The 17423-nt window shown below is 42.8% G+C and overlaps 1 protein-coding gene across 4 annotated transcripts in view; it reads left to right on the top strand.

The window, feature by feature from the left end:
• Positions 1-17423, top strand: part of MON2 (MON2 homolog, regulator of endosome-to-Golgi trafficking) — a 92657-nt gene that overhangs the window by 21900 nt on the left and 53334 nt on the right. For all 4 annotated transcript variants that reach the window (XM_048501563.1, XM_048501561.1, XM_048501564.1 and 1 more), the window contains exons 3-8: positions 882-1009; positions 6496-6627; positions 13861-13990; positions 14942-15039; positions 15962-16087; positions 16363-16557. In XM_048501563.1, coding sequence (XP_048357520.1) covers positions 882-1009; positions 6496-6627; positions 13861-13990; positions 14942-15039; positions 15962-16087; positions 16363-16557 — 809 coding nt within the window. The remainder of the gene's footprint in view (positions 1-881; positions 1010-6495; positions 6628-13860; positions 13991-14941; positions 15040-15961; positions 16088-16362; positions 16558-17423) is intronic.

The following is a 17423-nucleotide window of genomic DNA, read 5'->3' as shown; positions in this document are numbered from 1 at the left end:
TTTTTACTGCCATCTCCATTATTCCCAATAACAATGTGAACTATTGTTTGACCAAACACTGGTCCCATAGAAAGCAGTTGTTTGGTTTATAGGAATGGCTCATAAGTGCATAATGATAACTTTAGCCCTGTATTGTTTGTACATAGTGTTTGTTAAACAGAAAACACCTCTCCTTGATGTGAATTTTCAATTTTTAGCTGTCACAGTGGGATTTTGTAGACAGTGGTTGTCAATTGCTCCTTCCCTTGATGCCACTTCCCTTGCATGCTATAAAGTACAGTAGAAAGCAATAGGTTCAGTAGAAAGTAATAGAACCTATTGCTTAATTTTCAGCTTCTGTGGTAATTCTTGAAGGAACCAGTTTTGAAATGTCCAATTTTGAGTTTTCAGAGGAAAGGAGGCAGAGGGAACCAATTTCCTGTTCAGTAATTCCCAGATTCCTAGATTCTAGCCACAGAAACCTTTGACCATTGGGCTATCTTGCTCACTGCAGTCTACTCTAGCAAGAAGCAGCTCTCCAGGATCCCACTGATAAATCTTTCTCTTTCTTGTTGCTTGAGGTTCGTGGCACATAGGAAGGAAATTGAAAGAAGTAGAAGTTGAATAGATGGAATGAGTAAATTTGAACAAGGTGGTAAAAAGGAACTGGGGAATCAAGAAGTTTGAAGAAAAAACACTGCACTAATGAACAGGCAAAAGAAAGTTAAAATAGCTTTGGCTTTTTTCACTTTCTTTTGACTTCCTCAAAATATGACTTTTGTGTAAAATTAAGTAGAAGTTACAAGATGGAAACTATTTAACCTAGAGTGTAGAGACTGTATTAAGAGGGAAGAAATAAATTAGGTCTGTAAAATACTAATATATTTTTCTTCTGTTAAAAGCCTTGAAGGAGAACAGCTCAGAGGTGGTGCAGCCTTTTCTAATGGGTTGTGGAACAAAGGAACCAAAGATAACTCAGCTATGTCTAGCAGCTATACAGAGACTCATGTCTCATGAAGTTGTTTCAGAGGTAAGACTGGGATAGTAAACTGATGCTATGAACTTATTGACCCAACACTATACATAAGTGGACAGTTCAGGATTTTTAACAAAGATTAGTGTAGTGATCCTATCAACATTTTAAATACAATAATGTACCTCTGATATCCTGTCTTGAATGTCTTCCCTCTTAAATCACTGGATAGCCTGATAATTACAGGGCAGTCTAGAACTGAGAAAATGGGTAATTCTTCCATTTACTAAGGGGGTGTTGTCTGAGGCTTTGTCGGGAATAAGTGTAAAATATGAAGTTCATGTCTATGCATAATGTTATGTTGTTAAAAGCATAAGGTTGCTAAAGGCCCATTATATAACTAATTAACCTACCTTTAAAAACTTCAGGTGGCATGGTTGTTACTTCTGATGATTAATAATCAAAGAGTAATAATAAAAGAAAGAGTAGTTCAACAGACAAGCCCTGTTGCGTTGGGAGCCTCTCATGCTTAAACATCTGAAACCTCCTCCTTCCCCGCTTTCCTTTCTGTTTTAAGTTTCAGAGCTATTAGTTAGCATTCTGGTAGCCAATATGATGCATTGGATAGAGTTTGGGACTTTCTGATGTAAATCTTGACTGACTAACCTCTTTTGGTTTAGCTATTTTAAATAGTGCTTTATAGGGTTGGGGGAGGGCAAGAAACATGTATGAGCTCTTGGATGAACACGTTGAAATATGTAATTTTACAGTTTACAGTCATGGTTAGGAATTAGTATATTAAGTGTTTAAGCATGTTATGATTAGCATAATTTTAGAGTAGGTGCAACATAAATCCTTTTTGGTTTTCAAACTGAACTGTGGTGTGTCAGTATAGTCAGAAAAAAACAACAACAGTAATTACAGTGTCTCCAGGATTGTATAATAGTGCCAGCACTAAGATAATTATTTTTCTAACTTAAACATGCTATAAGAAGTGGGGGTTTTGGAAGAGGCAGTAGCAAGGCTCTCTGTAAACATGGTCTGGCTAGTAAATGTTGTGATGTGAGCCCCTTGGGGATAGGGCGGTATATTAAATAAATAATGAATGAATGAATGAATGAATGAATGAATGAATGAATGAATGAATGAATGAATGAATGAATGAATGAATGAATGAATGAATGAATGAATGAATGTGGTGACATCCCATTGGTGAGTAATGACCCAGTGCTTGCACAGGGGACTACTTTTACCTTTGAGAAGTGGGGACATGATTAAAACAGGAGAATAACTGAATAATATGATGAGAAAACCATTTCTATGTATGAGAAAATAATGGTTAATACAATATTTACAATATTTATAGAGAGATTTTATGTAATTTATGTAATTTAGACTTTAATTAATTTCTTTTATTTAATTATAAAGAGAGAATTTTTAATTTACATGTGAATTTAAATCGGATTGAGAGCCTGTGTAATGTAGGCCGAATACTAGACGCAGAGTGAGATATGGTGAAGCTCGCTCTCTGTCTGACCTACGGCCTATCCCAAAGAATGCAGGTAGTGGGACAGGGATTAATTACTCTGCTCCTAGGCTGCTGTTGATTAACGCTTTGAGGGTCAATTCAATAACAAGTATGCTACTCTCGAGAATATCTCCGGAGATCAAGCCTGCTGGGACCTGCGTGTGCGTCACGGATGACCTTGGGTGAGAGAGGCCAGCGAAACCAGTTGCCCTCAACAATCTTCACTCCCAAGGGGTACCGTGGCAGTCCGAACAGCCTACCGGACACAGGGTCAGGGGGGGGGTGGCGATGGCGATGCTCATCATCCGAGATACTATGCGCCTTCAGGGGCGTCCCCTGTCCCTGCGTGATTGATGGCATGGAGTGTCTAAGGGCCTTCATTGGGATCTCACCAAGAGAAGCTGGCCTATCCTGCTAGGGTGTACCCGGTCACCTAAGCCTGGAAGCACCTGGGCGGATAGCCTGTCCACCGACTTTCTGGAGGTGCGTTCTCTGAGTGGGCGCTGGAGCACCCTTCGCTTTAATTGTTGCCATGGGTGACTTCGAAGCGTCCATGTTGCCATTCTGACCTCCCCTGCGTCAGTGGCCAGCTGATCTAGTGTCATCCATGCATGCGCACGCTTAGCCTTCTCTGTATAAACACTGGTGTCCCTACTCATCAAGGAGGCGCAAGCACTCTGGACCCGAAGTCTTCGCGGCAGGTGTGCATGTGGTCTTTATCCTCTGTAGAAAGAGTGCCGTGGTCTGACCGCACTATGCGTCCCACAGAAGGCTCGGATTGATGCTCCCTATGCCTCCGCCGTCTAGGTGACGGATTTTGGCATATTTTAGAATTTACCAGCCTGCTGAATTAGGACTAATGGAAACCAGAACGGTTCCAAAATGCTCTACGGGAACTTCCACCACTGGCGCTACTCTAGATGAGCTGGTAGAGAGCTGGGACACCAGTAGCTCTCTGAAGCCGCTCCCGACGGGTATCAGCCTTCCTTAAAGCGTCCTCTCTGTGCCCGCAAGATCAACCCGGCTCCTTGGTACACCCGAGGAGCTGAGGAAGATGAAAAGGGAACTGAGACGGCTTGAGCTTTAAGGGTGGCGGCGGGTACTTTGCCAACGAGGGGTCAAGACACTCATATCGCATCGATTTCACTGCTGAAGTCCTAAGTGAGAGTGCTGTGGAAGGAGACTAAGCGGGCATACTTTGCTTCCTCCGCTATTGAATCTGCTAGTTCGCTTTGCGCCAGCACAATTGTTCTCGTGTAATTCGGAGCCGCTTGATCGCAATCTCCTGCTTCGATAGGTCCAAAAGAGACTGATTTGGCATTAGGCTGTGAGGCTTTGGCGTAACTACTTCACACAAAGTCCCTGACTCCCTCCGCCTAATCCCTCCCTGCCACTATTGATACGGTATAGTGAGACTAGAGGCCCTGGGCCGCCTCTTTGGGTCCCCTTTCTTGGACCACACTTCAGCTTACTTCGAATTCCCAACGTAATGTTGACAGGATCCCTGGATGCTGTACGATCTACCACTCTGTCCCGCTTTTGACCCGCGTCTCCTTCCTGGATTTGGTGAAAGCCGGGCAGGGAGGGAGCTTCGAGAGCCACCCTTCCGTTGGATATAGTCAACTGCTCCCCTTTGGATGTGCAAGGGAGTTTTCCCTGGTCGGGCTTAAAGAGGTGCAGTGGTCCGCCCGCCTTCCCTAAAAAGACCGCAGACTTAGATCCTGGAGATCCGGCCAATTACGAAGCTCATTTCAGTTTCTGTAATTTCTGCCATATTCTTGGGCAAGGTAATTGAGCCGGAGCGGTGGCGGCTCAGCTCCAGCGCATCTCCTGGATGACATGCAAATCGTGCTGGATCCCTTCCAGGTCTGTAAGCTTCCGGGCTGGTCATCATGCGGGACCGAGACGGTGCTGGTCACTGTTGTGGACGACCTCCGACTACACTTGGACAGAGGCGGTTCGGCCCTGATGGTGTTGCTAAGATCCTCACCGCATGGCCGTTCGATATGGTAGACCAACACCTAATCTTTGGTCCCACCGCCATGCTGCTGGTATCGGGTCTCGAAGATTCAGCCTCAAATTGGCATTCAGGATCTCGTTCCTCCCGGTGATCCGGGACAGCAGGTGGCATCGGGGTGAGTATCTCAAAGCATTAGCCCCATTATGTGTGGGGTGCCGCAGAAGGAGCCATACTCTCCCCGATGCTTTTAATCATCTACATGCACCCCTCTGGCGTAGTCTAGATTCGGAGTTTTGGGGCTGCGGTGTCACCCAATACGCTGCTGGATGACACACCGCAGCTCTTGCCCTTCACAATGGAGGGCAGCCCGGTGACCTCCGGCCCCCCTGATGCTCTCCAAAAGCGTTTTGTCTTGATGCTGTGGCTGGTTGGTTGAGTGCAAGTCAGCTGAAGTTGGAATCCCACTAAGACGGGAGGTCCTGTGGCTGGGCTCGGGAGGTGTCCGGTGGCCTTTGGCCCGCTCTACCCTTCTTGGCGGTAGACGTTAAAATCGGTAACTTCGGCCCCGGCCAAGAGCTCTGGGGTGACTCTGGATCCATCTCTATCATTGGTGGCCCAGGTCACCCAGACAGCCCAGGTAGCAGCTTTTACCATCTGCGGTAGGCATCGCAAGCTGGCCCCTCGTGATCTCTCCCGCTCTGAATCTGGCCACTGTGATCCATTACCCACGGTCACCTCTAGATTAGACCTTACTGCTTAACTTCGCTCTCACGCGTTGGCTTACCTTTGGCCATGATCCGGAAACTGAAACTGCATGACAGAATGCGGCAGCCAGACTCCTTTCCGGAGCAACAGCAAAGGGGACCGGATTACCCGGGTCCTACTGTTTGACCAACTGCACTGGCTAGCCGCATCGATTACACGGGTCATAAGTTTAAAGTTTTGGTTTTGACCTTTAAAGCCATTCCGCTGACCTTGGCCTCTACATATCTAAGGGACCGTCTCTCCCTATATCGCCCTTCTAGGCTCTCCTCCGTTCATCGGAGGCGGACCTACCTGGTGATCCCTGGCCCCAAAGCGATCCGGGGCTTGGCCTCTACACAGGAGCCAGGGCTTTTACGGACAGTTTCTGGCTCCCCTACCACAGGTGTGGAACAGGCTTCCAGGTGAGATCAGGGCCCTCGCGGGATTTACAAAGTTTCCGCCAGAGGGCCTGTAAAAGCGGACCCTGTTCCGCCAGGCGTTTGGCCAGCCGGGATGATATCAACCGCAATAATAAGTAAACATCTGGCCTCCCGTGGGTTCATAAAAGGGGGAATAGAATAGAATAGTTGAAGCCATCTCTAGTTTAATATTTTATGTATTTTAATTAACTTATATTTATGATGTTTTAAATTTTTATGTTGTTGGAAACCGCCCTGAGCCTTCGGGGAGGGCGGTATACAAATATAATAAATAAATAAATAAATAAATAAATAAATAAATAAATAAAATAGTGGGTCAGAGCAGATGGGCTGTAATCTGGAGAACTGGGTTTGATTCCCCCACCCCCTTCCACGTGTCTCTAATCTGGTAAACCAGGTTTGTTTCCCCACTCTTACACATGAAGCTTGCTGGTGACTTTGGGCTAGTTACAGTTCTCTCAGAATTCTCTCAACCTCACCTACCTCACAAGGTGTCGCAGGGAGTGAGTATGGAGGAAGGCTGAAACTGCTCTTCCCCGTGCTATGGTCCTGAGCCAAATCAGGCCCTCTTTGAGATTCCTTATGGTTGAGAAAAGTGGTGTGTAAATCTAACTCTACTCTAAAAAGTACTTACTTAATCAGAGTTCATTGTAATTTGTGTATTAGAACCAAAGCATACAGTTATGCATCTCTCACCGTGGTAATTTCTGTCTTTTAACATTTAAGATTCTAATAAGAAATATAAAAACACCAGCTCTTCACATGATTTTAAAAAGTTATATTGTTGGTTCTTTTTGAAAAGTGTAAATAATTTAACTTTCTTCTATGACTGGCACCCACTTTTTCAGCCATATCACATAATGTTTTCAAGGTTGCAGCTGGAAATGTTATAAATATGCTTTGGCAATTGATGGAAAATAATCTTGAAGAACTCAAGCTACTCCAGACAGTTCTTGTATTATTAACAACCAACACAGTTGTCCATGATGAAGCACTCTCTAAGGTAGGCAAAGCATTTTGGCAATACAAATAATTGATTTAGGAATTATATTTGTCATAATCAGTGCCTTAAAGTAGATTTCAAATTTTCGCTATAACCGAATTAGTGAGTCTTATTCACTATATTTAAACAATGAAGGATATATTAAAATACATTGCACTCTATTGCATGATTTATTTACAGCACCATCCAAAGGCCCCAGCACCAGGATGCAGTGCCATTGCAGCACTGCCCCACCACTTCCAAGAGGGTATTCTGGTGGAGTGGAAAACAAAAAACGGAAAGAGATAATTATGCAGATATCCTTCCTATTAATGAGATTGACCCCTGAAGGAGACTGCATGGGAGGGCCAGTATTTCTGCATCTTTAGTCTTTCATGGAAATTTTGTTAACAAAGTGTTCTGATCCTAATGAGAGTCTAAATCACGATTAAGTTACCCATCTCCAGAACAAGTATTAAAACCAAGATAAAATAATTAAAGGATAAATTGATTAAAATGGGGTCATAACTATTATAAAGCCATTTCAACCAAGGAAGTTTTAGAAAGTTTCCAGAAAATGCTGAGCCTTGGTCAGATAGTTGAGGTTCCACTCCTGTGATACAGCCAGTGAAAATACTTTATTATCATATATACTCATGTATAAGTCGACCCAAATATAAGTCAAGGCACCTCATTTTATCACAAAAAACAGGGAAAACTTATTGACTCAAGTGTAAGTCTAGGGTGGGAAATGCAGCAGCTACTGGTAAAATAAAAATAGATACCAATAAAATTACATTAATTAAGGCATCAGTAGGTTAAATGTTTTTGAATATTTATTTCAAAGAAAAACAGTAAACTAGCTCTGTAAGTGGAAAAGAGGGTCAACAAAAACAATATGGTATCAACAATAACGTTAAAAGTACAAAAACCTTAGCTCAATCAGCAGCCAAGCTAAAACACAAGAGTTAAATCCTTCAAAACTGGATTCTTCCTCATCATCTTTATGTCCAAATGTAACCCAACTTAGATTTTAAGAGGGATATTATCAGAAATGGAAAATGAATTGAATTCTTCCTCATCATCTGTATGTTCAAATGTAACCCAACTTAGATTTTAAGAGGGATATTATCAGAAATGGAAAAGGAACTCAAGTCTTTGCCAGTGTGATCCCACCTTATGACCCTTAACATTCACCAGACTTACAACAAAAGAAACTTTAAATCTGTTTTCTGTTTCATAAACAATAGTGTGCAGTGTAACAATGAAATATGGCAAACCAATAGAGAAACAATAATCAACATATAATAATTCTGGCCTGCTATGCAAAACAGACTAGCAGGGTTTCAGTCCTTTACAGTTCTCTCTAGCTATGTCCTGTGGCACTGTTAATCAGCTACAGGTCTCTTAACAATTCTGAGGAAATGGAGCCTTTTCTTCCTTATATGGAAAATCTGAGCTCTTTAGCTCCCCTAATGGACCCTGGGTTACACAAACAGAGCTTCAGCTATAGCTCATACAGTTGTATATAAATACCATATATACTTGAGTATAATACCCGAATGTAAGCCGAGGGGGGTTTTTTCAGCATAAAAAAATGTGCTGAGAAATCGACTTATAGTCTGTTTTGCATATCAGGCCAGAATACACTAGTATGTACGATATTTGTCCCAAACTAGATGTTATATCTGGCACAAGTAAGGTCAGGGATACTTCATCCTGACTGTGATCTTTGGCCAAACATATCGCGGGCTGCGGTTTGTATGCATGCTGGGGCCTGATTTGGCTCAGGACCATGGCATGGAGAAGAGGGGCTTCATCCTCCTTCCACACTCTGTTTCCCAAAACTGAAATGGCCCTTGAGGCCCTATTTTTTCTGCTGCAAGGCTCCATGTACAGTTAATGCACGTGAAGCCCTGCAACTAGGCAGTCTCAGATGTTACTTCAGCTTGGGGAAATGGCAGAGGAAGGCAAGCCAAACCCTTTTCTCCCTTTCACTGTGGACCCAAGCCAAATTGGGCTCCTGCACACTTGGGAACTGTATTTTTTTATTACCTTTATTAGGCATGGAAAGGGAACTATATTTTCTTAATGTCACATTTGGCTTCACAAACATCAGAATTGGGTTGAAGTAACCCCAGCTCAGCCCATGCCAGACACAAAGTCTAGTTTAGGCTTGTTACGTTCTTGCTGTATGGATATAGCACAACAGTAGTACAGTCACGAGAACGCTCTTCAACATCTGTGTCTGTGACATAGAAGTGTTGAAAATTGCTGCATAACTCACTTATCTGTCCCCACCTCATTTTAATGGGGAGAACCTTCTAGCAGAATTCAGGGGAGAGATTTTGACATAAGCAGAGTCTAAACTATTATGTTACATTGAACTATGTCTGGATGGCAAGTGGGAACCAGTGTAAACCAGTGCCAACCCTGTCTAGGCAATGGACTGATTTATGTCTGCCCACGGAGACTTATGGATCCTGTTGGATTCCTGAATGCTTTGCGGGATCCTGAACCCCCTAGCACCCTTGATGAGCAGGTGGAGGACTGGAATTCCAGGCTCTCCAATGCCATCAAGGTGATTGTTCCCCGGCATCCTCTGCGCCCCCGTTTGTGGCTAGCTCCCTGGTATACTGAGGAGCAGTGCCGAATGAAGCGTGAGTTCAAGTTGTCTAGAGCGAGTGTGGAGGAAATCTCGTGATGAGGCTGCGCGAACAACTTATAGGATATTTATGAAAGCTATGAGTTGGCAACGAAGAGGGTGAAGAGGAAGTATTTTTCGTCCTCTTTCGTGTCTGCTAGCTCTCGCCATTGTTTCAGATTATTTGATCGCTTACTTCATTGACTGAGAGTTCTACAAATTCTCAATTGGCTATTGGCTGTGAGGCATTTATGAGCTTTTTTGCAAAGTCACATTGCTCCGCCAAGACGTTCCAGCCACCTTTGCTACAATTAGCGACCTGGAGGCCCCGTTGCCATCTTCAGGTCCTTGTGTGGATCAGTTTTCCCTGCTCGCTGAGAGAGATGTCGAAAGAGTCCTAGCTGCTGTTAGACCTACTACCTGTCCTCTGGATCCATGGTCCTCCTGGCTAATTAAAGTGTACCGGGAGGAGTTAGACCCCACCTGTTGAATATTGTTAACTGCTTCCTTGAGCAAGGAGTATTTCCAGGTGGGTTGAAGGAGGCAGTGGTCCTCCCACTCTTGAAAAGACCATCTTTAGATCCTAGTGATCTGGCCAATTACTGGCCCATTTCTAATGTTTTGTTTCTGGAGAAAGTAATTGAGAAAGTGGTGTTGGAGTAGCTTCAGGGCTTCTTGGATAACGAAAAGACCTGGCTGTGGTTAACAACTGGAACTCTGAAAAAGGAAACTGAATCCTTGATTTTAGCTGCTCAACAGCAAGCCATTAGAACAAATTCAATCAAGGCCAGAATTGAAAAATCCTCGGATGATGCAAAATTCAGATTGTGCAAAGAAGCTGATGAAACTGTAGATCATGTCCTCAGCTGCTGCAAAAAGATTGCCCAGACTGAGTACAAACATAGGTACAACTCAGTGGCCAAGATGATCCACTGGAATTTATGAAAGCATTACAACATAAGATCAGCTAAGAACCGGTGGGAACATTGTCCAGAGAAAGTAATGGAAAATGAGAAGGTCAAGATCCTGTTGGACTTTCAAATCCAAACGGACGAAGTATTGAAACACAATACACCAGACATCACCGTGATTGAGGACAAGAAAGAGACCATCATTGACATAGCAGAACCCGGTGACTGCAGTGTCATTGAAAAAAACACGACAAGGTCACTAGATACCACGATTTGAAAATCGAGCTTCAGCGTCCATGGCACAAACCAGCTGATGTCGTTCCAGTGGTAATCAGCATGCTGGGCGCCATTCCAAAAACACTAGGGCAGCACTTGAAACATATCCAAATCCAAATCCAAAACCTTTATTAGGCATAAAACCAGTGCCAAAAATTTCAAATACAATAAAAAGATCATTATTGCTCAACTTGCAGTACACAGAGTAAAAATATAGCAACAGCTTCTGAGATTTCAACATTAGAATTATTTAGAAGCTTGGCCATTTTTATTTTATCAGAAAGGAGCATAAATCATGTTGGTAACACAGTTCTCTCAAATCGGTTCTGATGTTGTTGTATTCTTTTGAACAATGAAGCAGAGATATGAGAGAAAGAAGTTGTATCAGGACAAAATGGAAACAGCAATGCTCATTTTGTGGAATACCAGAGAAGCGACCTTGAAGATGTACTGATGGAAAAGAGTTACACCTTGCTCTAGTCATGACCCATCTGCAATTGTAATTAATAAGTTGTTGCAGGTATATAGCAGGGCTAGATTTCTGAGGGATAATCCCAAAGAATATTGGAGAGCAAGAGCTTTGCGCTTTGCTCAGGAGAAATTGGTACTCTTGATCAAATAATCTAATCTTTAAGCGACATATTTGAATTGACAAATTTAACATTGGTCAAATTCAAAAGGCAGCCCTGCTGGGATCTGCATGAATACTATGCCTATACATTACAACTTCCTAGGCTTCTGGGTGAGGCTCGAATTGTAATGAAGGCCAACAACAAGCTAAAGATCTGGCAGCTGTGAAATCTACAATCATCATCATCATCATCATCATCATCATCATCATCTATCTATATAAAAAGCTAACAGTGTTTTTGTTGATGACAGTATACCTCAGTAACTGCTGTATTGCCAGATGGTCCCTCCTGAGGAAATTCCCAGCCACTATAGTCAGCCATGGCTGTAGGGAGTGTTTTTAGATGTTCACATACACTTGAAGAGCTTGCTTCCCCACACCTGGCTCCAGGTATAAACGCCTTTTTTTCCTGGCTACCCTGGTAGAAGGACATGCAGCTGCCTGTGTGTAACTGTCACCTTTAGAATGTTCGTGCTGCCTAGAATGTTCACTCAGATGGCCAGATATGAGCAGTGGAAACAGTACATAGGCAGTAACTTGAGTGGAAGTGAAACACATACACACACATGTACACGAGGAAGAGGGGAGGGAGGGAGGGGTAGCATGCAAGGGAGGGGAGGGAGGGGCCCCCGCATCTTGATATGACCCACCCATCCTAGCGGAGGAAAAGGGAAGGGGAGGGTAGGGTAGGAGGGGTGGCATGCAAGGGAAGAGAAGTGAGGGAAGAGCATGAGGGGTGACATGCAAGAGATGGGAGGGAGGGCCAGGCACCCTAGATTCCCTGAATACAACGGTTACAGTTAAGAAAACTAGGCACACATTACTCAGGAGCAAGCGCGGTACAGCATTACTCAGGAGCAAGCTCGGTTACAGTTAAGAAAACTAGGCACACATTACTCAGGAGCAAGCTCAGTGACATGTTAAAGAAAACTAGGCACACACACATTTTCAGGGGCAGAGCTCAGTGACACATACCACTTTGGAATGGCTGCGCGCCACGCCCCTCAGAGGGGTTTTCCCTCAGAAGCTTCTACACCCATTGCCACTCAACCAAAACTTACTCCACAGGTAGCGGATCACATTACCAGCCCATTCTCAGATGTGTGTGGGAGGGTGCCTTTCCATCCCCCCCCCCAAGAAAATGCGCGGCACACACTATCAATGACATTGCTTTGTGATCAGTATCCAGAGCTGCGTGCTTGCATGAGCACGTACTGCTTTAGGCCTCCTGGCAGAATTGATTTGCTGCACTACTTTCGTTCCTTTCCCTATTTGCAGCCACAATAAGCCATAGCAACGCTGTGGCCGGAAGACCCTGCTAAGTATATATATATCATAAATCTATCAGTCGCGTTTTACTGCCTGCCAGGTAATCCTCCTGCAAACTACTGGACCGATTGCTTTGAAATTTTCACACAATTACCGTCAGCATTCCAGCGTGCAGCCAGGTTTCCATACTGTTTCCATGCGACCTCCTGTTGTGTACATGTGTCACCAGCTGTTCCAGTTATTGTGTACATGCCACACCTGCTGACAGTTGAAACTACAGTTCTGTTCCGCGAAGCAGCACCATCTGCTGGCCAGTCAAAGCAACACCCTCTGATACAAGGAAACAACAAATCCATGGCGCTTCCTTGCCAGAAACCGCTTCCATCTGGAGTAAAGGGATTAAGAAGCCGCCATCCCCTGGACATGGCCGCCCACCCTCCTAGCATGGAGGAAGGGAAGGTGAAAGGGGAGGGTCTGGGAGTTTTGCTGGACCAAAGCAGCTTCTGAAATTTGAACTCAACGATTATCGCATGCTCTGTTTTTTAAGCTACTTTACCTAGCCTCATGTACCACACTCTCGCCTAAGGTAAACTGGCGAGTAACAAGCTACGTTGCACCCAGTTCTCCCCAATCCAATCACACACACTTGGCGAACTGAAAGTCCATGTAGAAACTGAGTATGCCCTGTTGCATACACACATCTCCAATTAGGGGTGCGTTTCAGGTGGAACTGTGAGGAGGAGTGTTATTGTACCTGCCACCACCTGTGATAGCAGTTAAGGAACCATGGCATGATATCTGCAGCAAAGCGCCATCAGTGATGGGCGTCAACCAGCAACACCTGCCGCCATGCCAAGGGAACAGAATGAAAGGAACAGGGTCCACCATCTGGACATGGGCCACCCACCCTAACAGAGGAAGGGGAACGTTAGGGAGGGAGAGGGCGGGGTGCCATGCAAGGGAACGGGATAAAGGGAGGGGAGCGAGGGGCCCCTTGCCCCTCCCCTCCCTTGCAAGCATTGTTCAATGACACATGTTCGAACCGTTTGCTTTCCCTTTTCTTTCTTTTCCACTTCACCAGACTGAAGCCACAGCAGCGCGTGGCTGGGCACGCTAGTAGTAGTAGTAGTAGTAGTAGTAGTAGTAGTAGTAGTAGTAGTAGTAGTAGTAGTAGTAGTAGTAGTAGTAGTAGTAGTAAAAACTGTATACAGTTAGAATAATTTGCTTCCTTGTAAGCATGTTTTATACCAGCTAAAATTTCCAAACAGTCAGACCAGTACATTCTGAACTTAAAACTAAAAGCCGTAAATCTGCCTTTTTTGGAGGAGATATGTCCAATATTAAACTAAATTTAGCATTCTAGATTTTAGAAATTGTGATATTACCTGTAGCTTAGTTTGTTTTGTATTTATAGCTGAAGAAAGATTATATAAAAATGCCAAGATACTAAGACTTTATTCTAGTATTTATAGATCTAAAATTTATTTGGCTTGTGTGATTAGAACTGTTTGATTTTGTTTTAGGCTATAGTTCTTTGTTTTCGACTACATTTCACAAAAGACAATATCACAAATAATACTGCAGCTGCCACAGTACGACAAGTAGTTACTGTTGTTTTCGAAAGAGTGGTTGCTGAGGATGAATGCTATAAAGGTGGGTATATGTTAATGGATAAAATTTTTGTAGAGTTAATTGCTGTTTGGTGTGACTGGCACATTTCTCTTGTAAGGAAGTAAACCACCATGTTTTATACAAGCTAAAATTTCTGAACCAATGCTAATGTAGTAGTATCCTGTTCTTGCACATAAAATTGTCATATTTTATATGGTAAATTTCAAATGAATGGGTTTCAAAAGCATAGGTTTATCCCATTTTATCCATGCAACAAAGTTGTGATGCAGGATATACAGCGAGAGAGGTTAATCTGAGTTTTAAGTTTATTTGGGAATTTAAGTCCATTCAACCATTACACTTCATCCATAAACTAAGGATTTTTAAATATATATATATATGCAGTGGCTGAAATTTAACCACTTGTTAGCAGAATACACACAGATTTTTCCCAGAAGTTCCTTTTGATCCTGGAATCAAAATTTCTGGAATTAGTGACCCCTTTGCACAAAACAGCTGGAGAACGGCCAGTTTAACCCTGCTATCATTTCTCATCTCAGCCTCTTGACCCACATGACTCTTCATCCATAATTCCAGAAATAAATTTTTGGAGGGTTGGAAAAGCTCCTGTAGTGGGAGAAAGTGAGGAAAATCTGCACCTACCAACACCTACAAATAGTTAGTTGGATTCACGGCAATATGCATGTGGTTTTCTAATGAGACTTTCTGATGGAGGCTTAAGGAAGAGGGGATTCTTAGTAACAGCCCAACTTTTTTTTTTACTATTTGATAGAGAACACCGTTACGGACTTCTTTGAATTTGGAAAAGCAGCTGTGTATGAGTGACTTCTGTTTGGTTATGGCAGTGAAACATTGCTTCTGGGGAGGGGGGCAGCTGTCAAATCACATATGTTATTGCATCATCTGGATAAAATGAGAGAAAGAACAGAATATTTGGCATGTGTTCTTGAACTGGATCTGTGTTTTGTGCAGATGTTATTGAGCAACCAATAGGAATTCTAGGAAACAGTAACAGAAGATCAGTTAGTACATTGAAGCCATGCGCTAAAGATGCATATATGCTTTTTCAGGTATTGGCAATTTTTCTTCTTAACTGTATTCTTGTCATTCTGTTTTGTACAGACTTAATGTTGCACAAAAGAAATGCAAATTCTGCTGCTCAGCTCTGAATATTTTAGAGGAAGAGCAACTGTTTATCAATTCCACTGAGACCAGTCCCAATAATCAGTGCATTCGCAAGGCAAAGGTTGATATAGGATGATCTTGACCCAGATACCCTAGGTTAGCCCAATCTTGTCTGATTTCAGAAATTAAACAGAGCTAGCCATGGTTAGTATTTGGATGAAGGCCACCAAGGAAGTCTAGGACTGCTGCACAGAGGCAGGTTGCGACTTGACAGCAAAATCATCCATGTGTCTATAGAAGAAGAAAACCCAAATGCAAAAATACAGCATGGAAGATAATAACTAGTTTAAAGAGACTACCTTGAAGAGTTCTCCTGTCTTGTTGCTTTTCCCATGGCTGTGAAGTTTTGTTTTTTGTTAGAGGAGGACTTCCCAGAATTGGTTGTTCTTCCTTTCAAATGTGCAATAGCCACCTCCCAGTTATTCTTGATTGCTGAAGTTTGGAAGTGCAGTATTGCATCCTCCAGTGTTGAGGGTGATTGGGAGAGTGCTATACTGAGCTAATATTAATTTGTTTGCATTAGAAACACAATTTTGTGATTTATTACCGTAGATGTCCTTTTGGATTCCACTAGATTCTGAAATACTGATTAAATATACCCTGCCAAGTCAATGAGCAACCACATGAAATATTTAACAGAACTCACCATACTCATATCTTATAATATAATTGTTGATATTTAATATGCATTAAACTATATTTTAAATGTACTTTTACTATTGAAAGTATGTAAGAGACATACAGTTTATTCAGGCTGCTGTATACCATTGTACCAGAAAATTCAATCTGGCCATTTCCCCATCTTAGGATCTTTGTCAACTGGTTAATGCTGATGCCCCTTACTGGCTTGTAGGCATGACAGAAATGACTCGAACATTTGGTTTGGAACTTCTTGAGTCAGTCCTCAATGATTTTCCACAAGTATTTTTACAAGTAAGTTTTTGTAAGTTTTAATTTTATAAAGGTGAAGAGAATTTTGCTATTAACATTTTAGAAATAGAGCACATTCTAATTATAAAGTATACAAGAATTGCTGAAAGAATATTAATTTTTGTTTTAGACCTTTTCAATGTGATGCTGTTGCTACTCCAAACACATAACGTTGCCTTTCACTTAGCTTCACTTTCAGTAAATAATAAAGACTTATGTGTATGTTAATTTTTCATAAGTTACACAGCACATTCTTAATACTTTTTTCAATCTTTCAGCATCAAGAATTCAGTTTCCTCCTTAAAGAAAGAGTTTGTCCACTTGTAATCAAGCTGTTTTCACCAAATATCAAATTTCGACAAGGTTCCAGCACATCATCTTCACCAGCACCAGTGGAGAAACCTTATTTTCCTATCTGCATGCGCCTTTTGAGAGTAGTTTCTGTTTTGATCAAGCAGTTTTATAGCTTGTTGGTAAGTGTGCCTATTACCAACAGTCCTGAAGGACTGTCCTCTCTCATATAAATCTACCTGACTTTTACAATCTCCTTTGGAAGGCCTGCTGGCAGAGAGGCATGTTCAGAAGTTAAGCAGGCCCTTTTCACTGGTGGCATCCCTGCTGTGGTCCCCAGATGAATTCATGTGGTGCCAACCATACTAGCATCTTCACTGTCTTTTTTACAGGCCTGCTGCAGTCTTGTCTATGCTAAAGGAGTAGTCAGTACACAAACAATTCCCACTTGAACAAACAAAAAAAACCCTAATAATCCTCCTCTTTTAAACAAGGAGGGGACAGTCCAGGCAGTGATAAATTCAGTGTGTACTCCCAGAGATCTGCAGAAGAAAATGGGGCCAAAGTGTATAGCTCTGACGACTCTTTGAACTAATTAAATGATAATTCTTTCTCTCATCTAGGGTTGCCAAATATTCCTTGTCAACAGGTGGTGGTAGGTGGCCTAGCCTGGTAACTCAGTGACAGTGCCAATGATGCAGCAAAATTGCTTCTCTTGTGCCCTGGAATTGATGTCATTGTGATATTGGACACTCTAGTATTTACCAAAAACCTCTATGTTAAAAACAGGTTTTACCATGGTTTTTTTGCCCAAATCCTGGACCATCCCCACAACTGGCAGTGCAGTGATGTTCCCTTTGCCATGCTCCAGAAGTGGCATTGTTAGCACCATTGCTGAGACACCAGGTTAGATCTCTCCTACTGTCACTAAGCTCCTTACTGGCCAGCTAATTAGGGGTGGGGCCCAGTGGTTCTGGCCCTGGAAAGGGCTTGGCAGCCCTACTCTCCCTCCTTCTTGTTCAGAAATTCAAGAGTAAAGATGCTGTTA

The sequence above is a fragment of the Sphaerodactylus townsendi genome, linkage group LG06 (assembly GCF_021028975.2).
Source record: "Sphaerodactylus townsendi isolate TG3544 linkage group LG06, MPM_Stown_v2.3, whole genome shotgun sequence".
NCBI lineage: Eukaryota > Metazoa > Chordata > Lepidosauria > Squamata > Sphaerodactylidae > Sphaerodactylus > Sphaerodactylus townsendi.
The sequence above is the reverse complement of the archived record's forward strand: the minus strand, read 5'-3'. Positions and strand labels throughout refer to the sequence as shown.